This window comes from Poecilia latipinna, unplaced genomic scaffold (assembly GCF_001443285.1).
Source record: "Poecilia latipinna isolate Pla-1442-1.1 unplaced genomic scaffold, P_latipinna-1.0 Scaffold724, whole genome shotgun sequence".
NCBI lineage: Eukaryota > Metazoa > Chordata > Actinopteri > Cyprinodontiformes > Poeciliidae > Poecilia > Poecilia latipinna.
Window position 1 is genome coordinate 339,813 of NW_015113340.1, and position 22,226 is coordinate 362,038.

Sequence of the window (22,226 nt, forward strand, 5' to 3'; positions counted from 1 at the left end):
AACTACAACTACAACCAGCCAACCCAACACAACCCACCACAACAACTACTCCTCCACCAACTACATCTACGGCTATGCTCACAACTACTACCAGTCTACTCCACCAACTACGCTCTCAACTACAACCAGCCAAACCACAACATCTCCACCAACTACAACTATGGTCACAACTACAGCCAATCAATCCACCACAACAACTACACCTCCTTCATTCTCCATCCTAAAATCAACGCTGGATCCAGGACCGTGTAAGTGAAGCTGAAGTTAGAGAGCATCACAAACCTGTTAAATGCAGCCTGATTCCTGAAGCCTCTTATTATCAACTTTTTGTCCCTTGGACACACAAAAGTATGTTTATTAACGGCCAAAGAAACAGATGTTTTTTTTTTATTGAGTGCCATTATAAATAATGAAAGACAACAATTAGGAGAAACATTGATTACACTTTTTTCAATAAATGGACCAATCTTAGTCCTTGGATTACAAAATAGCCTCTATTCTGGTTTCTTATTCAAATATTATTTAGCTGCATATTGTGTTTTCTACTAGAAAGTGACTAACTTCTGCTCTGTCCACAGTTGCAGCTCCTGTTGCCCCTCTGACTACAGCTGCTCCACAACCACCTATGTTGACATTCATGTCTAATATAACAACCACATCTTCACTCATGATCACACATCAACCAAATAAGACTGCAGTCTTACCTACAACCGACCAACCCACAACAACTGCACTTCCTACAACCTCCATCCTAAACTCCAAGCTGGACGCAGGACCATGTAAGTTGAAGTTAGAGAGCATCACCAAACCTGGTAAATGTCGACTGTTTCCTAAAGCCTTTTATTATCAAATTTATGTCCCTTGGACACGCAAAAAATGTGTTTTGAAATTGTGTAAAAAAAGATGTACAAAATAGCCACTATTTATAGTTCTTATTCAAATATTATTTAGTTTACGTTCATGAATGTGATGAACTTCAATCTGCTGCTCCTGTTGCAGCCCCTCCTGTTACAGCTGCACCGCTGGGTTAATTATCCTGGTGAATAGTAACATTGACTCTCTGTGCTTCTAGATTATGTTTTGGCTCTGAATGCAAAGATCTCCACCACACTGTCAATGGAAAATGACTCTGCAACCATCATAAACCTGGTCAGTCAGTATATCCTTCACTTTAATATTTTCATTCTTGTCCAACAGGTTCAGTTGTTTCTGCGGTAAATTACTTTGTTTTCATCTTGTGGATCGATTTCTTGTACTTGAATAGTAAAAATGTTATTCTATCTTAAGAGATTTGTAAGCGTGGAACTCATTTAGCTCAAAGCACCAAAGCTCAACTTTGACTTTTAGCATGAAAATGTACATTAGCTTCGTTCTGTGTGGCTTATTATTTATATAATGTGTTTTTTCTTCAGATCAAAGATGAGCTGATGAGACAAGGACTGCCATCAGACATAATAGTGGAGCTGCTCAGCAGTGGAGCAGTGAAATTTACAACAGTCTCCCCCTAGTGGCTAAATATGAGAATGAACTTGATCCTGAAATATGATTTAATGTCACTTGTTTTTCTTTAATCTCTCATCTGCATCATGGAGTTATTCTTATTTGAATCAATGAAAGGGAAAGGTTATTATTCCTTTTGTTGAATGTGGACAAAGACTGCAAAGCCAGAATACTCTGATAGAAATTGTTCACCAATTGATGCAAACAGTAAAATGTCCCTTGGCCCAGTAATAAGCCTTTTAAGGGACAGTTTTTGGATAAAGAAATGGTAATGTTATAATGAAATGTCACGTTCTTAAAGATCTAGAACATTTCACACTGTAACTGGAAAACATAATATCCAAAATAAATAAACAACAGAAACAACAAATAAAATAATCTATAAAGTCTCTAAACAAAATAGTCCTTAAAAAAAGGTTAGTTGAGACCAAAACAACAGACTGGAGACTTTTCTTATACAGTTTTTGGTAGAAAAAAAAGAGAAAAACGACAAATGGAAAGGAATTTGTTTTCATTTATCATGTGATTAATTTATCGCTTACTGCAACAAGTTTATTCAGGCATTTGACTAAAATGCAACTTAGATGTTTTCTTTCTAGTTGGATAAACCATGGAATAAATGAACAAGTACCAAATAAATGAGCAAATACCTGGTTTATTTGGCATGCCGTAGCAGTGACTGAACATGTCAACTTAAAGTTGAATATTTGTAGACTCTGAAGCAGAAAACTGGTTGACCATTGATCCAATGTTTGCACATGAAAACGGCCCTTCTCCATTCAGACTAACAATACAATAAAGACACAACCAAAATAGTGAGGTGTGTTTTTTCTTTTTTTTTCGTTTACAGAAAGTGTCTGTCATGTTTATGTTTTAAAGTTGAAAGCCCTTGTCTAAATCCATGTTTAACCTGTTTTATCTCTGGCATTTTGCACATCGGTTCATGGTGTATTTTTTTAATACACCAAAAGAAAACAATATAAAACTTCAGATGTAAAAGCCTTACAAAATCTTATTTGTATCAGAAAGTCTTTTATTCAAAGTAACCAAGTATTGCAAAAGAACAATTTCCCTGTGTCCCTACAGGGGGCAGCATCGTTAATGATCAACTCAGACACCTTCTCTTTGCCCCACCTTTTCAAAAACTGATATTCCTCATTACACAATGTCAGTAAATAATCCATCATAACAAGATATTTGTATTTTTTTGATGTCCTTTTTTAAGCCTCCAAGGTGCCAAATGTGTCCCCACGTACCTGAACGCCCTGGTTTCCTCTTTTCTTTGCTCGGTCAGGTTATATGCTGTGAAATCTGTCTCCATGACACAAACATGTTTGGTTTCCTGTCAGATTCCTTCACTGCAAACCTTTTGAAAATGTCAGCTTTAGTGAAACAGCTTCACATGACTGATGCCACAGAAAACAAGGAAGACGGAAGTTCAGTGCTGTTTACGTTCTCCACCGGTAACAAAGCTTTCAGTCGGTGCCAAATACCACGAAGGACTCATTATGTTTCTGTTCTCTGCTGTAAAACTGACTTTAGAAATATTTACTGTCAGTGCTTATAGGTTTCGGGTGTAGTTCACAGAAAAAAGCTGAATCATCTGTATTAAGTTCTTTTTCTGTTCTTACAGAAAAATTATATATACATTTTCATAAAATATAAAATTCCAAAATCTGTCAAGCACACACAATAAAAGTGTTGTCCGAATAAAAAATATTTGAGTGCTTTTTTAAAAATACAAACCAAAGGAAAATGTAACAAACAGCAGAGGAGAAAAGTGGACTTGAGTTGCTTTGGCAGGAATAAAAATCATCTTCTGCACAATTAATATAATAATTAAGAAACGCAGCAAAGGTAAACAACACTCAACCAAAGAGCAACAAACAAGAAGAAACAAAGAACGAGACAACACAAAACCATCCTCATCTTCTCTAGTGTCTTCTTTTTGCCCATGTATTTTCATATTTGTCTTCTTTAAAGTGCTGCAGAAACCTTAAACACTATAAGACTATATCACTTTGTTGTATTTTTCCTTTTCCTGGTCACAATATTTGTTCTCTTTCCCACCTTAAGCCTCAACATGCATTCATTCACCTTACTCATTTTGGTCATTTGTTGCATATATTTTGAATTCAGGAAAAAAGAAAGCCTTTAAAAAAATCATCTCAGTTCATTTCATCAATGCCCCGACAAACAAGTTTTCCCCTTCAGACTGACTTTGCGTTTGTGAAACCAGTTAAATGAGATTCTCTGACTTATCTGAGTCAGCCTTGGCTTTCCTCTCTCATCCTGGATTATTGAAATCTAATTTTGTGAAAACCTTCACATGATGGCTGCAGTAGTTTGGCTGCAGCCTCATTTATATCTGCATGAATTACTTGTATTTTCATGACTGTCCACTAAGTGCAGCTGTTGGTGTAACTTTTACTCTGATGCTTTTTAGCACACAGGCTAATGACTGTAGGAAGCTGCAGGAAAGATTGCATTGCTGAGATACAATCAGTTAATATTCAGAATCGCATTGCTATCACAGAGGACAATAATTATATTGTGTATATTGTGAATATATTACTCCTGTTTGCAAATCAAACTTTATTTGTGAATGTCAGAGTTCTACAAACCCTGAACTTGCTTGTTTTCTCTTTGTCTCTTGAACTCACATTGTTTGGACTCAGACCTTTAATTCTGGATATTTTTTTGCATTGCGTCTCTCTTTGCACAATATTTTGTCGGACTTCTTCAGTCAGCTTTTCTTTTCTTCAAACTGATTTCTTTTCGCTCTCAGGACAGAAGCTTTGTGTTTGCCAACATCTCAACCTGCTGTGAGTTCACCTGTTTTTCGGTTGGGTTCCATAAAACCAAACGAGTCCAGAAATGTTTCACATTCCAACCTAGTGACTTTCATGCAAGTTACAGTAACTGACTTGACACACCGGTTTTTCCCAAGATCAGAACCAGGAAATATTTCTCCTTCTGTAAACTTTAGAATGAAGTTGAGATAATTTAATGGGTTTTGCAAATTAAGACATGCTTTTTTTTAGTGTTTCTTCTCAGCTGCCATTCCTCCCAGACGTTAGGCCGGACAGTTCAGTAGGTCTTCTCTTCAGATGAGAACCTCAATCGATCGATCAATCAATCAGGTTTATTTGTAAAGCATATTTCAGCAATAAGGCATTTCAATGTGCTTTACATCAAGAAAACATAAAAACATAAACATACCATACAGTCAACAGTTGTGAAAACCAGTAATTGACATTGCATTTAGTGAAGTGCTTGTTAGAATCATCAAAGAAATAGAGAATTAAAACTGCATAGGCAGTTTTAACCACTGATCACTATCATTTATTTCTAAACATGAAATAAACGAAATAAATTATAAAGGTTGACTGATGGTTTTGGATAAAAATCATCCCCCCAAAAAGGTATTTATGTCTTCTGAATATATATTTCCCTTCAGCGATCAGTTAGTTCTTCGTGATGTTCCTCTAGGGGCTCGGTGTTGTGACGACCACTTGACCGCTGCTCAGGAGGCGAAGACTTATGGTCGAAGGCAGCCCTTCGTTAACCAGTGTGTCTTTGATCTGCAGAAGAAAAGACATGATTGGCTGTTTGAGGCACTGAGGACTTTACAGGATAACCAGCCCAACCTGCTTCTTTATCATTTGAAGTCAAGAGGTTTACTGACCAGAGCCATGATGGCGTCAGAATCATCCTCCATTGACAGCGTGGTGGAGATCTTCAGGTTCAGAGCCGTAATATATGGTGGGCCTGTAAGCAGAAAGCCAGATTTACATTAACCTCAGGAATAGAGAAAACCCTGATGCACTTTAAGACATGATGATTAAGAGAGAAATTTACTCACCGTATCCAACCGTCACGATAACACACCGAAGGTCAGAGTGCAGCGAAGTAGTCAAATAACTGTGGAAGTAATTTAAAACAAACGTTTTATTACTAGATTGTTGTCAAATATATAAAGTATAACAGTGATTCCAGAAACAAAGTAAGTTTATATGTGAGAGCATATGAGAAAACTCAAATATTCCTACAGTTACAGCTGGAAAGATCAAAACCTTTTTGTCATAAATGCTAATATTAATTATGACAAAGTGTTAACTAACTGTATGGATCTTCTTCACTAAAACTGGTATCAATTGGTAAACCAAGCCACACCATTGCTGGTTTGGAGTAAGGAGTATTGGTTGGTATTATGCAACATGTGAGTTGAATTAAATTAAAACCTACATTATCTACTTGGTGGAAGATCTTTGACTGAAAAGATGATTGATCTGGTAAATGTGACGATACATTGAAACCCACTGATCAGCCAGTTAAATACTCTACACCCAAATGATACAGCTTCACTTTATCAGCAATGCTCTTCCGTGTGGATGGTGTTACTAAGTAAATAAGACACAAAGTCAGCTGCTTTCAGTATCAGTTAAATGTTTTAAGTTCCTTTAAAGGAAGCCATGTTTCCTGCAGTTCATTCAGGATGTTAGCATAGCAACGAGGCTAAACCAATTACAACCACGTAACTCTAGTTTGTACCTTACTTACATCCTCCGCCTGTAGTGGGGCATGCTGGGATTGGAAATATTCCCAATGCAAGCCTGTCCATCAGGCATCACTACGGTAATATAACTGAAATATTAATCACATTGTAATCATAATTGGTCATCACAAGACACTGACTTTGCCTGGACGACGAAACAGATGGGGTGGCTCTGTCCATCCTCACTGGCAGACGGCGTCCAGGTCAGAGAGAAGCTTCCTGATCCCAATGAAGCCTTCACCGCGTTGTGAGGTCCGCTGTACAGGAGGCCGTTGATGCTTTTAACAAACACAAACAGGTTGGTCAGGTGTCTCTTCAGCTCTTAATCTAAATGATCTAGAGAGTCAGATGAATTTCCTCAACTGTTGTTTTCTCATATTTAGCATGGAAGGAGTGTCGCATACATTTCTTTTGCTTTGGTGACCTTCATGCTTCTGTTGAGGAGTTAAGTGACAGAACATGTAGAACTGAATTCCTGACTCTGGTAAAACCTGCCAAGCTGGTATCCAGTTTAGAAAATGTTGTAACTTTCATAAACTGCAGCCTGGAAGTTTGGAATGAAGGTCAAGTCTGGAGAAGCAACTTCAGATTTCTGCTGGGATCCATTTAGTTTATAGTTAAACTTTACTGTTTATGGTTTCATTCATTTGGTTTTGGCAGAATAACGTTTAGGGAGGCAAAAGAAAGGCTTAGTTTTTGGGTTGAGTACTTTGCTTTCTTCATCATCTTACTTTAACAGCAGTAGGTTATTAACAAGTCATGCAAAGTCTAAGCAGGAAAATGTCTGAAAGTATACTCGTATGATAACAACTTTATTCATCAATCATCTAGAATTCAAACTTTGCCCATCAGTGAACCTCTTGAAACGTGTTTTGATTTCTCTTACTTAGACTGAGTCGCCTCAGCGCTGATGTTGATTACCAGAGTCTGACCAGCGGGGGCGTAGAGCTGAGCTCTGTGTTCTGGAGTTGGAGACAGAAATCTGGGCAGATAGTCGCCTTTTGCACAGGACGGCACCGGTGGACCCACTGGAGGTACAAAAGAAAGAGAGAGACTGAGCCGAGGTGTCAAGAATGTTAGAGAAAATTACATTCTTTCTCACCATCAGGGAATTAAAATGTGACTTCAGAAAATCAATCTGCAAGTTCAGCTCTTTGCAGCTCAACTTTATTTCCTGCATTATTCAGTAAATTAATATTTAATTCTCTGCTCTAAATGTCTATCTCAGAAGTTGTAAAGGGATCCAAACTTCAGTGAGGATCATAAATGGACTTTTTAAACTCCAGATCAGCATTTCATGGCTGTCAAACAAGACGCCGTCAGTCTGGGCTCCTACCTTTCAAAACAAACTGTAGAGGTATCTTGCTGATGGCGTCATTGGTAGTTTTCACCTCCTGTGATCCGTCAGTTTGAATCAAATTTATGTCCTGGGTGGGAAAATCCTCGATCACCAACTGGACGGCGTATGGAAGCTCAGAGTTGCTGTAGGTGGGGCTGAATGACAGAGAACAGTTCTACACCGAGACAGAAAGGAGACAAACACGTGAGAAAAAACTTCATATTTTATGGTTGTTATTTCAACGTGTAATAATTAAACAGTTCTCCACTCACACCTATGTTGTCTACATTTGTAAAACTCTGATTTAATACCAGGACATTCTATACACACAGAGGTTTTTATTCATTTATCAAATGGAAGCAGTGAAATTGGTAACTTTTAAAACTCTACAACTAATGAGCTGAGAGCATCATGAAAATCCAGTTTGTGCAGAAATCAGGATGTTTTATTTAGTATTTATTAAAAATCTGGGGCTGGACAACATTTTAAGTGATTTTCTCCATTGTTTTGTTGTTGCTGTTTTTAGATATATCTTCATTTTTGTTGTAGGATAAAAGAACTTCACAAATTTGTTTTAATGTTTATCAACAACTAAAAATCCAAGAGGGAATGACTTAATAACCCTGAGAAGGTTTGATGAAATATTTTTAAACCGCAAAGACGTTTAAAACAGGATGATCATAAATGTGTAAAGTTATTAAAAGATTATTAAATTCATTCCAGCTACAAATGTGACCTTGTTACTTACAGAAGAGACGCTGAGGACAGACGGCGGTGAACACGGGTTGCACTCTGAATCTGATGTGTTTCCATATCTGCATCTCACTTCGTCTCCATCGGGGTCAAAGGCCAATAAATCTATGTTTTTGGCACAGTTTGAAGGAATTCTGGGAGAGAAAAAACATCCATAATATCTCATTTGTGGCTCAGTATTTGTCTTTCAGATTTTTGCAATCTGAAAGTTTGACTCCGGTCACTTAACACCAAGTTGCCGACTGATCTGCATGTGATTGATTAAAGATGATTTTACTATAAAACTACAGAAACAGTTAAACACCAGATTATATATGAAGGAACCTAAAAATTAGAGTGACTCCCTGAAAAATCCATGGTGCTAATTGTCAAAGATAAACTTTGAAAAATAGTGAAGTCATGCAAAAGCTCTTGTGGAAATGATAATAAAAAAGACATTTCAGTCCCAATTAGGGCTTTTCCATTGTTAATTAGGAAGAGTGTAAATTATTTTCCATAAGCAAAGTTTTGCCAAATGTAATAAAAATTAGAAAAAGCACGTTTCCCCAAAATTAAATCCTTTGTGCATTGTCTGTCTTTTGAGAAATGCCTGTATCATTCATGTACAAACATCCATATTTCCTGGGTTTAGTGAAGCATCCATCCGTCACGTCGTACCTCAGAGCAGGGAGGATGGTGGTCTGTGGGGATGTGTTGGGTTTTCCGATGTCGGACCGGTTCCTCACTTCAACATCAGTCACAGCTCTCCAGTTTGAAATCCCGTTTTGTATGTTATTGATCCAGGCAAAATTGTCCAACCTGCAGTGGACATTATTGATCAGGTTTCAGACATATCAGGTGCTAATTCAGATCCACAGAGTCCAACAAAACCTGGAAAAAAAGCTACATACTGTGATTCCTGATCATATTTGTAAATATTATATTATTGAAAGGAATTGTATTTTATTGACTGAATAAAATTGTGGTAATAGATTTTTAGATGTGATTAATTCTCAGTGATGTTTTTAAAGTGGAGGACTCACACAGTCTGAAATCCATTATTGTTGGGGAGCAGACGAGTTATCACTTCTTCTCTCTGACACCATTCACCGCTTACTTCCTCAACCACAGACAAACCAAGTGTCTGGGTTTGTGTTCCACAGTTTCCATTACATTGCCATGTATCACTATGTGAGCACAAAACAAAATTCAGCTTGTAGCGAAGGATCACCTGCGGATTTAAGCAGAGATTTTAAGTACAATCAAACCCTAAAAGCCAAATAAAATATTTGACATAGAATCATGTCTTACTGAAACTGAGCCGTCTGCACGAGTTTCCTCTGGGTAGTAGGTCATCATGGTACCCAGAAAATGAGTGGCTTGTGAACCGCTGACCAGCAGCAGCAGCAACAAGGAGAGCAACATGGTGAAGGAGTCGACGTCTCTTCATAAGTGCTGGAGATAAGAGAGAGGGGGAACATTTATACTCCTCCTGTTTCCCATCATCTCTTTGTGACTTGAGAGAAAGATGGTGGAATGCTGTTAAACGTGTGGTTAAACGCAATAAGACCTGAGGGCTGTAACACAAAACCAGGGCAGCAATTAAGTCAGGGTCTTCCGCATATCCAGGATGAGTTGAAGCTGTCACTAAGTTGTGACAATATGGTATGAGACAGATCATCTGTGAAAATACTTCTCCCAGTTCTAACTATAAACAACCAATCAGAGCCAAGGTGCAGGTATTAGCTTTGCCTCATCCTTCTTCCATTGATCAGTATAGTTGATATGTATTTGCTTGATGATTTTGATTATAATGATTTTGGTGAAATGTAAATTGTATTGCTTGTTTCATGACTGTATTATGTTTTTATGATGTAAAGCATTTTCATCTGCCTTGTAGCTGAAATGTTCTATACAAATAAACTTGGCTTGATTTGGCGTCTGGCCCAGCAAAAGCAATAATTGCACGGACTAAAGGTGTCCAGACCCAACTATCAAAAGACATTTTCCACCCTAAACATCAACAGGATTAATATTCACTTTAAAAAAAGCATTTTTCTCCAGTAGTTAGAGTACATTATTATTATTGTCCACCAGGGGTAGCTGTTGTAAATTTTATGGTGCCATTATGCAAATACTTAACCAGAGAATACGTTACATGATTTACACAGTTTTCATAGATTTAAAGTTTGAAGGGATCACAGATGACAGGATTCATCAAACCAACTAAAACTATTTGGAAAACATTAAACTCTTGTTGAAGCTTTGTGTTATGGTAAAGGAACACCATGTAGGAAAGTGGTGTTGAAACATTTTGTTAGATGTACTAAAAAAAAACCCCTAAAAATATACTATATCATTGTGAATTATTTTCATTCACCTGCTAAAAAATAAATCAACCCTCTCCCTGAAGCAACCTTGAAGTTCATTTTTATATTTTGCACAAAAACGAGCTAGACCTGAGTCTAGATCTTTCCTAGACCTCAGGTCTGAGGATGTAGCCCTGGGGAAGACATAGGGAAGACCTAGACCTCAGTGGAAGAGGTCCAGGGCTTCTAGTGAAGACCTTGTAGAAGGGAAAAACTTCTAGGGAAGATTTAAGGTATGGGTGCTCAAGTCCAGTCCTCGAGATCTACCGTTCTTCAAATTCTATACCAACAGGCTGGGATCAACTGGCTGAATTCCCTCACCAGCAGTCATTCAGCTGTGAACAGACCAGGTAACCAGCCATTCATTTGATTCAGGTGTGTTGGAGCAGGGATGCATCTGAAAGTTGCACGATGGTAGCTCTGGACTTGACTTGAGCACTGGACTGGACTTGAGCACCCTTGACCTAAGGTCGAGTGAAGACATAGACCCTTTAGGTCTAGGGTCTTGACCTTTGGGTCTTCTGTAGTGATGGGTCTAGGTCTAGTGAAGGTCCTTAGGTCTTCCCTAGACCCTTTAGGGTCTTCCCTGGGCCTCAAGGGGTGTAGGTCTCCACTGGACCTACACCCCTTAGGTGTTCCCTTCTAGACGGTCTAGGTCTTCTAGTGGAGAGCTACATCTCGTTCATTGACATCTATAGGTCTAGCTCATTTTTGTAAAGACCTACTTCTACGTCTAGGTATTCCCAAGACCTAGAAGACGAAACCTAGAAGACCCTAGGTTAGACCTAGAAAGTCTTCCCTCCACTGAGAGCCATGTCTTCCCTAAGTCTTCCCCAGGACTAAATCCCCCAATGACTTTTTAATTTGGAGAGGTAGTAGTTCATTTCTCCCAAAGACTGCAACTGTAACTCCAAGACTGAGTCCGGTCACTCTAAGAAGGAATAATTTAATTTTTCTTGTCACTATCCATATCTGATGACTATTAGTTGGAGGCGGGATTGATAGATGAAGTTTGCAGTGTAGACAAATTAAGTGCTTCACTTTTTCATTCAACTTGTTCTTCATTACGACTAGACAAAGGTAAATCTGTCCCAGATAGTTCCCTCAGTGAGTGTCATCAGCCCCCTGCTGACCTCAGACACATGCTTTGGTCCCAAACTAAGGGATATGTGAAACACTACATTACCTCTTGGCTCTCAGACACCGTCTTTCAGCTCTTTTTGTTCACAGTGGGTTGAGGCTCGAGGTTCTACGGCTTTCTGCTCCATACAGGACAGGGGGCTAAATCTGCTTAAAATGTCTGACCTTGGTGAGGAGGTTGAACGGCAAATGCTTAAAATTGTAACTGAGAAATCGTGAAGACTGTTGATATTCAGTCAACAGTCTGAATGTTGACTGAATATCAACATTCAGACTGTTGACATTATTCTACATCCAGAAGGCAACTGCCTCTTTATTGGGCAAAAATTTAAAGCAAACCATAAAGAAATAAAAATGACATTACTATATTAACAGTTTTAACCATAGTCATTTATTTCAACATATGAAATAAAGTAAAAAATTATACAGATTGACTGATTGTTTTACAAATGCCAGAAGATAAAAATCATCCCCTTAAAAATATATATTTATGTCTTCTGAATATATTTTCCTGTAGCGATCAGTTAGTTCTTCATGTTGTTCCTCTAGGGGCTCGATGTCGTGACGACCACCAGGCCGCTGCTCAGGAGGCGAAGACTTATGTTTGAAGGCAGCCCTTTCTCAATCAGTTTGCTTTTAATCTGCAGAAGAAAAGACAGGTTGTTACCATGACTGATTGAGCTCAATCGAAACTGCTCCTGAAAAATGTAAGTTATTTCCCAGTTGGCATGAGCTGCTCATGTCAAGACACAAAGATACACACAGGTTCATTGGAGGAAGACGAGGAAGACTTTACGGGATAATCAGCCCAACCTGTTTGACTGGAACTGCTTCATGATCATTTGTAGCCAACAGGGTTACTAACCAGAGCTAAGATGGCATCAGAATTATCCGCCATCGACAGCGTGGTAGAGATCATCATGTTCAGAGCGATAACATATTCTAGAAACAGAAAGAATCAACTTTATGCACCGAGCCTGAAGATTTCACATAACAGCTGTGCTGCAGTAAAACATAGCTGTCTGCAAATGTCCTACTGACCTGGTCCTGGAGCAGATGTTGTTAAGTTTGTTACGGGGGGGCTTGGTGTAGTTCCATAGACAACTGGTGTAGACGTCGATGGGCCTGTGAAAAGAAAGCCAGATCCACAGAAAGCTCAGGAATGAAGAAAACCACTGATTCAACTTAAAACATGACGGAGAAATCTACTCACCGTTTCCAACCGTCACGATAACACACCGGAGGTCAGAGTGCAGCAAAGTGTTCGAGTAACTGTGGAAGTAATTTAAAACAAAAGCTTTATTATTAGATTATTGGGGAAAATGTAAATGCTTAGTGATTCTAGAAACAAAGTTTATCGACCGAAGGGTCTGAAAAAAATTGTTCCTTCTGCTGTATTTGTTGTTCCAGTTGCAAAGGTCAAAATTATTTTGTCATAAATGCTAATAAGAGGTGTTTACTTAAGCTTTAATGTATTACCCTTCATTAAAACTGCTATCATGTTAAAAGCATTGGTTGGCATTAAAGAACATGTTAGTTTAAGTAACTGGAAGATCGTTTGATGTAAAGATCTTTGCTCTGCTTTATGTGAAGGTGCATTGAGAAATTAATAGATTTTCAGCTTGATCAACTTAGACCAGCGACAGAACTAACAGAGATGGTATTTACTCCAACAGCAGCATGCTTCCATGTAGATGCCATTACAAAGCAGCTGCTTTCAGTGTCAGTGATACGTTTAATAATCAAGTAAGAGGAAGCACAAAAGCTGAAAGAAGATTAGAGAAAGGAAACTATATTCTCCGCTCTTCATTTGGAAATATTCCCAATGTAACCTTCTGGTAATCCCAGTTTCAAGATAAAGATCTACAGTAGACACAGTTTTAAAGCAGCTGTTCCCAACCCAGGTACTCCTGCCTGTTGAGGGTCTCCTGGCTCCCACACACCTGACTTAAATGACTGACACTCATTAAACGGCTTCTGCAGCACCTGGCTGGTTTGGAAAGTCACACAATCATTTGAGTCAAGTGTGCTTTAAATTAAACACGTCTAAAAATGTGCATGGCAGGGCTAGGAACCCGTGCTCTAAAGAATACGAAGACTTCAGTTTGCAGTGAATGATGCTAACCGTGCTAGCTGCTAACTGTTGCTAAGCAGCACAGCTTAGGAGGAAACAATCATTTATTGTTTGTTTTAAATGAGTAAAACAGCTTCACGTCAGTTGGTCACTCAAACAGAGAAACTGAGAGGTTTGGATATAAACGATAAACTTTAAATTATAAAGGAAAACACTGAATATTATATATTTTGAAACACGTTACTTAGTTTCTTTAGAGGAATAAGTATTGCAGCTGAAAACTCAACCACTGCCCACTAATGCAATATAATCAAAATATTAATTACATTGTAGTCGTTATTTTTTCCACTTATAATAATTAGCATTTTAACACAATGTGAAGTTTATCCTAAGACACTGACTTTGCCTGGACGACGAAACAGATGGGGTGGCTCTGTCCATCCTCACTGGCAGACGGCGTCCAGGTCAGAGAGAAGCTTCCTGATCCCAATGAAGCCTTCACCGCGTTGTGAGGTCCGCTGTACAGGAGGCCGGTGATGCTTTTAACAAACAGAACACAAACAGATCGGTCAGGCTTTTTCATCTCTTAATCTAAATGATCTGGAGAGTCAGATGAATTTCCTTCACTGGGGTTTTCTCATGCTTTGCACAGGAGGTAGTGTCATATGTTTTTCTTGTGTTTTTGTAAACTTTTATGCTTCTATTCTGGAGAACAGAACTGATCAGACCGAATTCCTGTCTTTGGGTAAAGCTTGTCAAGTTGGCATCCAGCTTAACGAGTTTTATAACTTTCATAAACTACAGATTGAAGGTTTGGAGGAAAAGTCAAAGCAGGTTGAGTATTTAGAAGCTGCTGGGATGCATTTGGTTTATAATTAAACTTTGTTGTTCTTCATTTTGGTTTTGCCAGAATAAAACTTAGCAAAACAAAAGAAGGGCTTAATATTTGGGTTGAGTAGTTTGCATGTCTTGTCAACAACTTATTGCTTTTAAAGCAAGACAATGTTACTCTGAAGAAAGCAAAGTTGAAGCAAGAAAACATCTACATTTATACATTTATAAGAGTTTCTATGTAGGATAACCAGGTTTATTCTGTTGATAATTACATCAGTGATCTAGAATTTAACGTGTTTTGATTTCTCTTACTTAGACTGAGTCGCCTGAGCTCTGATGCTGATTACCAGAGCCTGACCAGCGGGGACGTAGAGCTGAGCTCTGTGTTCTGGAGTTGGAGACAGAAATCTGGGCAGATAGTCGCCTTCTGCACAGGACGGCACCGGTGGACCCACTGGAGGTACAAAAGAAAGAGGCTGAGCCGAGGTGTCAAGAATGTTAGAGAAAATTACATTCTTTCTCACCATCAGGGAATTAAAATGTCATTTCAGAAAATCAATCTGCAAGTTCAGCTCTTTGCAGCTCAACTTTATTTCCTGCATTAATCAGTATATGAATATTTAATTCCCTGTACTAAATGTCTATTTGAGAAGATGTTAAGGTATTGTATCCAAACCTCAGTGAGGATCATAAATGGACTTTTTAAACTCCAGATCAGCATTTCATGGCTGTAAAACAAGACGCCGTCAGTCTGGGCTCCTACCTTTCAAAACAAACTGTAGAGGTATCTTGCTGATGGCGTCATTGGTAGTTTTCACCACCTGCGATCCGTTAGTTTGAATCAAATTTATGTCCTGGGTGGGAAAATCCTCGATCACCAACTGGACGGCGTATGGAAGCTCAGAGTTGCTGTAGGTGGGGCTGAATGACAGAGAACAGTTCTACACCGAGACAGAAAGGAGACAAACACATGAGAAAAAACTTCATATTTTATGGTTGTTATTTCAACGTGTCCTAATTAAACAGTTCTCCACTCACACCTATGTTGTCTACATTTGTAAAACTCTGATTCTATACACACAGACAGTTTTTATTCATTTATCAAATGGAAGCAGTGAAATTGGTAACTTTTAAAACTCTACAACTAATGAGCTGGGAGCATCATGAAAATCCAGTTTGTGCAGAAATCAGGATGTTTTATTTAGTATTTATTAAGCATCTGGGGTTGGATGACTTCTCAAGTGATTTTTTTTAGTTTTCATTGTTTTGTTGTTGCTGTTTTTAGATATATCTTCATTGTTGTAGGATAAAGAAGAACTTCACTAATTTTTTTATGTTTATCAACAACTAAAGATCGCCTGATAATGCTTCCAAGAGGGAATGACTTAATAACCCTGAGAAGGTTTGATGAAATATTTTTAAACCGCAAAGACGTTTAAAACAGGATGATCATAAATGTGTAAAGTTATTAAAAGATTATTAAATTCATTCCAGCTACAAATGTGACCTTGTTACTTACAGAAGAGACGCTGAGGACAGACGGCGGTGTACACGGGTTGCACTCTGAATCTGATGTGTTTCCATATCTGCATCTCACTTCGTCTCCATCGGGGTCAAAGGCCAATAAATCTATGTTTTTTGCACAGTTTGAAGGAATTCTGGGAGAGAAAAAGCATCCATATTAACATCACAAACCTAAATTTGTGGCTCAGTTGGTAGAATATTTGTCATGTAGCCCAGACACTTAAAATTGCTGACTGATCTGCACGATTGATTAAAAATGATTTTACTATAAAGCTGCAGAAACAGTTTTTCAGAGTTTAAACCAGAGGATCTGTGGAGGATGAGGGTGATGGTAAAGACCCCCAACCAAGACCCATGGTGCTAATTGTAAAAGATAATCTTTGAAAAATACCAGTGAAGTCATGCAAATTAAATTGTTAGAAATAAAAAAAAACAAAAAAAAAACATTTCAATCCCAATTAGGGCTTTTCCATTGGTAATTAGGAAGAGTGTAAATTATTTTCCACCTGCAAAGTTTTGCCAAATGTAATAAAAATTAGAAAAAGCACGTTTCCCCAAAATTAAATCCTTTGTGCATTGTCTGTCTTTTGAGAAATGCCTGTATCATTCATGTACAAACATCCATATTTCCTGGGTTTAGTGAAGCATCCATCCGTCACGTCGTACCTCAGAGCAGGGAGGATGGTGGTCTGTGGGGATGTGTTGGGTTTTCCGATGTCGGACCGGTTCCTCACTTCAACGTCAGTCACGGCTCTCCAGGATACAATCCCGTTTTGTATGCTATTGATCCAGTTTCCACCAGCCAACCTGCAGTGGACATTATTGATCAGGTTTCAGACATATCAGGTGCTAATTCAGATCCACAGAGTCCAACAAAACCTGGAAAAAAGCTACATCATATTGTATATAATGATCATATTTGTATATATTTGTAAATATTTATTTTATTATTGAGAGGAAGTGTTTTTTTATCGACTGAATAAAGTTGTGAAAATAGGTTTTTAGATTTGGTTACTTCTCATTTTTAAAGTGTTGGACTCACAAAGTCTCAAATCCGGTGTTATTTGGGAGCAGACGAGTTATCGCTCCTTCTCTCTGACACCATTCACCAGTTACTTCCTCAACCACAGACAAACTGAGTGTCGGGTTTTGTGTTCCACAGTTTCCATTACATTCCCATGTATCAAAATCTAAACATGAGGCAAAATTCAGCTTGTATCGAAGGATCACCTGCAGATTTAAAGCAAGGAGATTTTAAGTACAATCAAATACTAAAAGCCAAATAAAATATTTGACATAGAATCATGTCTTACTGAGACTGAGCCGTCTGCACGAGTTTCCTCTGGGTAGTAGGTCATCATGGTACCCAGAAAATGAGAAGCTTGTGAACCGCTGACCAGCAGCAGCAGCAGCAACAAGGAGAGCAACATGGTGAAGGAGTCGACGTCTCCCCACAAATGCTGGAGACAAGAGAGACGAGGAAACATTTGTACTCCTCCTCCCCGCCTCTGTTTCCCATCATTTTAATGTGTATTGACAGACAGATGGTGGAATGTTGTTAAACGTGTGGTTAAACCCAGTGACACCTGATCGCTGCGTCACACCATCAGTATAGTAAAAAGCAAGTACATTTTTATTTGTACAGTACTTTTCACAAGTAAAATCACAAAACAGAGCAGACTGGACTTCTTGAGGAATCCTTCGAGATTTGCACCAACATGCTGTAGATCTTCTATGAGTTGGTGGTTGAGAGCGCCGTCTCTGCTGTCGTCATCTGTTGGGGCAGCAGAATCAGAACCAGGGACCTAAAAAGGCTCAACTGCCTGATGAAAAAGGCTGGTTCTGTTCTGGTTCTGCTCTGGAGATCATTATGCAGAGAATGATTATTCTTAAAATCAGGAAAATTATGGACAATCCTGACCAACCACTTCATGAGACTGTATCTTCAGTCAGAGGCTTCTTCAGATTTGCTGTGAGACAGACTGCTACAAGAGACCGTTCCTGCCAACAAACATCACAACATACAATAACTCTTTGAAGAATTTAAATTAATGACCTACAACAACATTTAATTTCCCTTTGGGATTAATAAAGTATTTTTGAATGGAATTGAAATGAATTGAACACAGGCATTATTTCCACCCAGTGTCCAGACCAAACTCTCAAAAGACAAGTTTTCCACTGTAGCAGAGTCAACAGGCTGAATTTACACTTTAGCAAAAGCATTTTCTCCATTAGTTAGATTACATTATCATTGTTATCCAGTAGGGGTAGCTGTTGTAATTCCTATGATTTCTATGGTACCATTGTCTGAAAGCCTGTTATGGATTCTGTCTTCCTCTTTCTCTTTTAGCGTCTTTTAACTGCTTACACGGACACGCTGCAGATTACATAACCATGTTTATGTGTGACTGCTGGCAGTCATATGTAAACAGGCTGAAACTGATTAGACTGAAACGGATTAGAATACCCTTTAGGGAGGAAACAGATTGCGAGAAGAATAAAAACCTAAACTGGCTACAATCTTCGGGTTGGTCGGGTTCTGAAACTGGTTAACGGACCTGGTGGAGCACAGAGACAGAAATGAATGAACTCCAACAGGCCCATTCGTTCAACGTTAGGATTTCCGACATGGCACTTGAACGCCTCATTGCGCCAGAGCTGGGGTGATAGCTAGCTGCTAAGTTGCTTCCGGTTGAATGTGAAGGAGGCTCAACGTGTGTGTCTCGTCTTTCTCATACTGCAGGTCAGTAGAAATATGTTTTTATACATATATTAGTTTTCTTGGAATAATTAAAAAGGTTCTTGAATCGAATCTCAACTAATAAGTCGCGAAGTTCGTTTTGTAATTGTTATTGTGTACGAAAACGGGACTTGTTCTTAAGGCTAATTGGAGCTAATGCTAGCGGACTTCTGCGTGTGAGCTAGTTGAGGAGCTAGCTGAAGAACTGCGGACTTCATTTGAACTTGTGTGGCACTTTTTGAGAGAGTTCTCACCCAAAGGACAGGATTTTGGTTTCTTCATTTTATTTTTTTTGATGCTTCTTTATGGGTTTGTTGAAAAACCAGATAAATTATATCTTTAGAAAATATGTAAAGCTCAGTTCCGAGGCACAGTTTTAAAGGAGAATTGCGCCTTTTTCAGTTTTTTATTAAAAATAGAGTTTGTTTATGTGAGATGTAAAATATTATTGTTCTATTGAAACAATTGACATTGTTACAAGCTAAGATGCTTAAATGTTAAAATATATTTTATCTGTGCTGATTAAAAATGGTAAAAGCTATTAAAACAGTTAAAAGCCATTTTACATATTTTAATTTTGATAGTTAAATATAAAAGGTCTCAGAAAAGAGGACAAGGTCTTGGATTTAAAGCACTAACTACAAAATTATTATGTTTTAGATAAGTAAATATATTTGTGAATTAATGTTGTAATTTGATGGAATTCATAATGCTAAATGGAGCATGTTAAAAGAATAATTTGGTTTAAAAGTATATTACAGCCATTTTTTTGTAATGAAGCTAGTATATGAAGTGTGTTTATTGCACAGAAGAAGAAGAAATCTTCTGGTTGAATGTGAAGGAAGCTCAACGTGTGAGCCTCGTTTTTCTCATACCACAGCGTCACATGTTGAGGGAAGATCATAATCTACTTTACCCTCAGCCATCCAAGGTTGCAGGGTAACATTTACAGTAAGACACTTAATCCAGCAACATTTTTAACCATAAAATTACCAATGACAATGCCATGCAATCATGAAAGAAAAAAAATGTTTTACCCTAATTTTATGGAGGACTTTTGGTAACTACAGCTGTTTGCATTTGACCTTGAAATTTACTACTTTTTTTTAGTGTATGGGGAAACAATAACAGTTAAAATACTAATAATAACAATAATAAAATAACAATTTTGGGTGTAAAAGAAGGTTCTGGGTTCAATTCCCGGGGTTAGTTTTCTCCGGCTTCCTCCCACAGTCCAAAAGCATGACTTTCTAAATTCTCCTTAGGTGTGAGTTTGTGTGTGTATATTTTTTACAACAATGTGAGTCAAGTAGTTTTGTCACACATTGCAGTGACGTATGCCCGTACTTAGAAGCTACTTTTTGTATTTTTCTGTCTAATAGGTCTGATTGTTCTCATCGTATTTAGATGCAGAGAAGACAAAGAAAGAAGCTGTAGATGCCATAATTATGTTAACCAAATATTTTCCATCTCCAAATCTGAATGCCATCTTTATTTTTCACAGATTGCAATTCACACCTTGTTCACTTGGTGACGAATAAGTATATAAATCTGTCTCTTGATAAACGACTTTATTGGTTTTCCTTGGTAAAATATCACACCACTTAGTGTCAGCCAAATATTCACAATGATGTTGATAAAAGAGGCAAAAACAGAGAGACTGGTGCAGTGGAAGATGAAGATGAAGTCGTGATCAAGCAGCAACAAGGAGGTCAGGAGGAAATATCGGAGCAGAGCATCCTCCCTACTTCTGTCTGAGAAGTGAGGATGGAAAAATTGTTCTGCACAAACGTAAAGTAGAATAATAGATAGTTATCAACGGGTTCCAGGCCCCACCCAGCAGATGGGTCTCTGCTCTTCGAATGAAAGTGCCGACTCCTTAAATTACTCTTTAAAGATGGTGCCATTTAAATACATTCTGCCATTTGCTTATATTATGACACATTTTTAAAAATGCATTTAAAATTCATACTCGGTCATAAATTTTCTAAAATATTTTCAGACAGCCAACAAAAAGTGACTTTATATTGAACTCTTTCTCCATTAAAAAATATATAATATATACTGGAAACTAAAAGATCGATCATAGAAAGCCCCAAATATTCCCTAAAGCTGTCTATATCTGAATTAATACAAACACATTTCCATTATGTTTTAATGAAAAATCTGCTACTTTAAACAATAATGGCACTACATGCACAAGCTATAATAATATAAAATCCACATTGCATTAAAAAAACTTCAACATTGAACGCTACATTGAACATTGCACTGAATGCAATCAATCAATTCTTTTAAAATCCTTTATTCTTTAGAAAATTACCAAAATAACCTCAGATATTCATGTACATGTGGAAACATATTGATATATTTACCTGGTTTCAATGGTGTTTCAGAAACAAAAGTTAACTCACATTTTATGCCATATAAATACATTTTTTTTTTATTTTAAAATCCTCAATTTATAAAAAAATTACCAAAACATTCTCAGTCATGTCTACATGCGGAGTAATATCATTATATTTTCTTATACCTAGAAATTAAACAGGTTGACTGATGGGTTTTAAAAACGCAAAAAGATTTTTTTAAAAATCACATAAAAAAGATATTTATGTCTTCTGAATATATTTTCCTGTAGCGATCAGTTAGTTCTTCGTGATGTTCCTCTAGGGGCTCGATGTTGTGACGACCACCAGACTGCTGCTCAGGAGGCGAAGACTTATGTTTGAAGGCAGCCCTTTCTCAATCAGTTTGCTTTTAATCTGCAGAAGAAAAGACAGGTTGTTACCATGACTAATTGCCTGATTTAGCTCAATCGAAACTGCGTCTAAAAAATTCCAGTCATCTCCCAGTTGGCATGAGCTGCTCATGTCAAGATGCAAAGATACACACAGGTTCAGAGGCGGAAGACGACTAAGACGTGAAACTCAGCTCAACCTGTTCGGCTGAAACTGCTTCCTTATCATTTGTAGTCAATAGGGTTACTGACCAGAGCTAAGATGTAATCAGAATTGTCCGCCATCGACAGCGTGGTTGAGATCTTCATGTTCAGAGCGATAACATATTCTAGAAACAGAAAGAAACAACTTTATGATCTGGGCCAGTAAAATATAGTTAACTTTGCAACAGAAGCTGCAAACGTCCGACTTACGAGGTCCTGGAGCAGAGGTTGTTACGTTTGCTACGGTTGAAGCCACAGTGGTGGAGGTTGGTGTAGTTGTAGTTGTTGTTAGTGGAGCTACGGTGGTTGTAGTTGTTGTTGGTGGAGCTACGGTGGTTGTAGTTGTCGTAGTTGTTGTTGGAGCTACGGTGGTTGTAGTTGTCGTAGTTGTAGGTGGAGCTGCGGTGGTTGTCGTAGTTGTTGGTGGAGGTACGGTGGTTGTAGGTGTGGTAGTTGTAGGTGGAGCTGCGGT

At 38.1% G+C, this 22,226-nt stretch overlaps 3 protein-coding genes and 2 long non-coding RNA genes across 7 annotated transcripts in view; 3 read left to right on the forward strand and 2 right to left on the reverse strand.

Annotated features, from left to right (window-relative positions):
• Positions 1 to 6: 6 nt before the first annotated feature.
• On the forward strand, positions 7 to 2,307 carry LOC106955310 (mucin-2-like). The gene is made up of 4 exons (XM_015045414.1): positions 7 to 248; positions 579 to 779; positions 1,073 to 1,149; positions 1,413 to 2,307. Exons 1-4 carry the CDS (start codon positions 161 to 163, stop codon positions 1,506 to 1,508), a joined length of 462 nt encoding a protein of 153 aa, XP_014900900.1. The 5' UTR covers positions 7 to 160; the 3' UTR covers positions 1,509 to 2,307.
• Positions 2,308 to 4,896: 2,589 nt separating this feature from the next.
• Positions 4,897 to 9,581, reverse strand: LOC106955303 (uncharacterized). The gene is made up of 10 exons (XM_015045407.1): positions 9,441 to 9,581; positions 9,173 to 9,360; positions 8,808 to 8,948; positions 8,146 to 8,284; positions 7,395 to 7,572; positions 6,945 to 7,086; positions 6,199 to 6,336; positions 5,366 to 5,424; positions 5,189 to 5,271; positions 4,897 to 5,084 (listed from the first exon to the last, which is right to left on the reverse strand). The coding sequence occupies exons 1-10, from the start codon at positions 9,552 to 9,554 to the stop codon at positions 4,989 to 4,991; spliced, it is 1,278 nt and encodes a 425-aa protein (XP_014900893.1). The 5' UTR covers positions 9,555 to 9,581; the 3' UTR covers positions 4,897 to 4,988.
• A 2,426-nt stretch (positions 9,582 to 12,007) lies between these two features.
• Positions 12,008 to 22,226, reverse strand: part of LOC106955302 (uncharacterized) — a 22,617-nt gene continuing 12,398 nt past the window's right edge. The window contains exons 2-11 of one of the 3 annotated variants that reach the window (XM_015045403.1): positions 17,113 to 17,300; positions 16,737 to 16,877; positions 16,066 to 16,204; positions 15,310 to 15,487; positions 14,859 to 15,000; positions 14,114 to 14,251; positions 12,852 to 12,910; positions 12,680 to 12,763; positions 12,504 to 12,580; positions 12,008 to 12,279 (exon numbers count right to left, since the gene is read on the reverse strand). In XM_015045403.1, coding sequence (XP_014900889.1) covers positions 12,184 to 12,279; positions 12,504 to 12,580; positions 12,680 to 12,763; positions 12,852 to 12,910; positions 14,114 to 14,251; positions 14,859 to 15,000; positions 15,310 to 15,487; positions 16,066 to 16,204; positions 16,737 to 16,877; positions 17,113 to 17,300 — 1,242 coding nt within the window. In that variant the 3' untranslated portion in view covers positions 12,008 to 12,183. The remainder of the gene's footprint in view (positions 12,280 to 12,503; positions 12,581 to 12,679; positions 12,764 to 12,851; positions 12,911 to 14,113; positions 14,252 to 14,858; positions 15,001 to 15,309; positions 15,488 to 16,065; positions 16,205 to 16,736; positions 16,878 to 17,112; positions 17,301 to 22,226) is intronic. The other 2 variants (XM_015045404.1, XM_015045406.1) reach the window with 2 other exon arrangements.
• The window catches only part of LOC106955305 (uncharacterized), an 18,568-nt gene continuing 10,815 nt past the window's right edge, over positions 14,474 to 22,226 (forward strand). Inside the window, exons 1-2 of the long non-coding RNA XR_001426550.1 lie at positions 14,474 to 14,546; positions 14,863 to 15,006. This is a non-coding gene — a long non-coding RNA (uncharacterized LOC106955305). The remainder of the gene's footprint in view (positions 14,547 to 14,862; positions 15,007 to 22,226) is intronic.
• The window catches only part of LOC106955304 (uncharacterized), a 3,801-nt gene continuing 3,545 nt past the window's right edge, over positions 21,971 to 22,226 (forward strand). The window contains exon 1 of the long non-coding RNA XR_001426549.1: positions 21,971 to 22,075. This is a non-coding gene — a long non-coding RNA (uncharacterized LOC106955304). The remainder of the gene's footprint in view (positions 22,076 to 22,226) is intronic.

Coding starts and splice junctions, on each gene's coding strand:
- LOC106955310 (XM_015045414.1), top strand. CDS start 161: ATGGTCACAACTACAGCCAATCAATCCACCACAACAACTACACCTCCT. Junction 780..1,072: donor CAAGCTGGACGCAGGACCAT/GTAAGTTGAAGT, acceptor CTGTGCTTCTAG/ATTATGTTTTGGCTCTGAAT. Junction 1,150..1,412: donor CTGCAACCATCATAAACCTG/GTCAGTCAGTAT, acceptor TTTTTTCTTCAG/ATCAAAGATGAGCTGATGAG.
- LOC106955303 (XM_015045407.1), bottom strand. CDS start 9,554: ATGTTGCTCTCCTTGTTGCTGCTGCTGCTGGTCAGCGGTTCACAAGCC. Junction 8,949..9,172: donor AATAATGGATTTCAGACTGT/GTGAGTCCTCCA, acceptor TGTCCACTGCAG/GTTGGACAATTTTGCCTGGA. Junction 7,573..8,145: donor CTGTCCTCAGCGTCTCTTCT/GTAAGTAACAAG, acceptor GTCTCGGTGTAG/AACTGTTCTCTGTCATTCAG.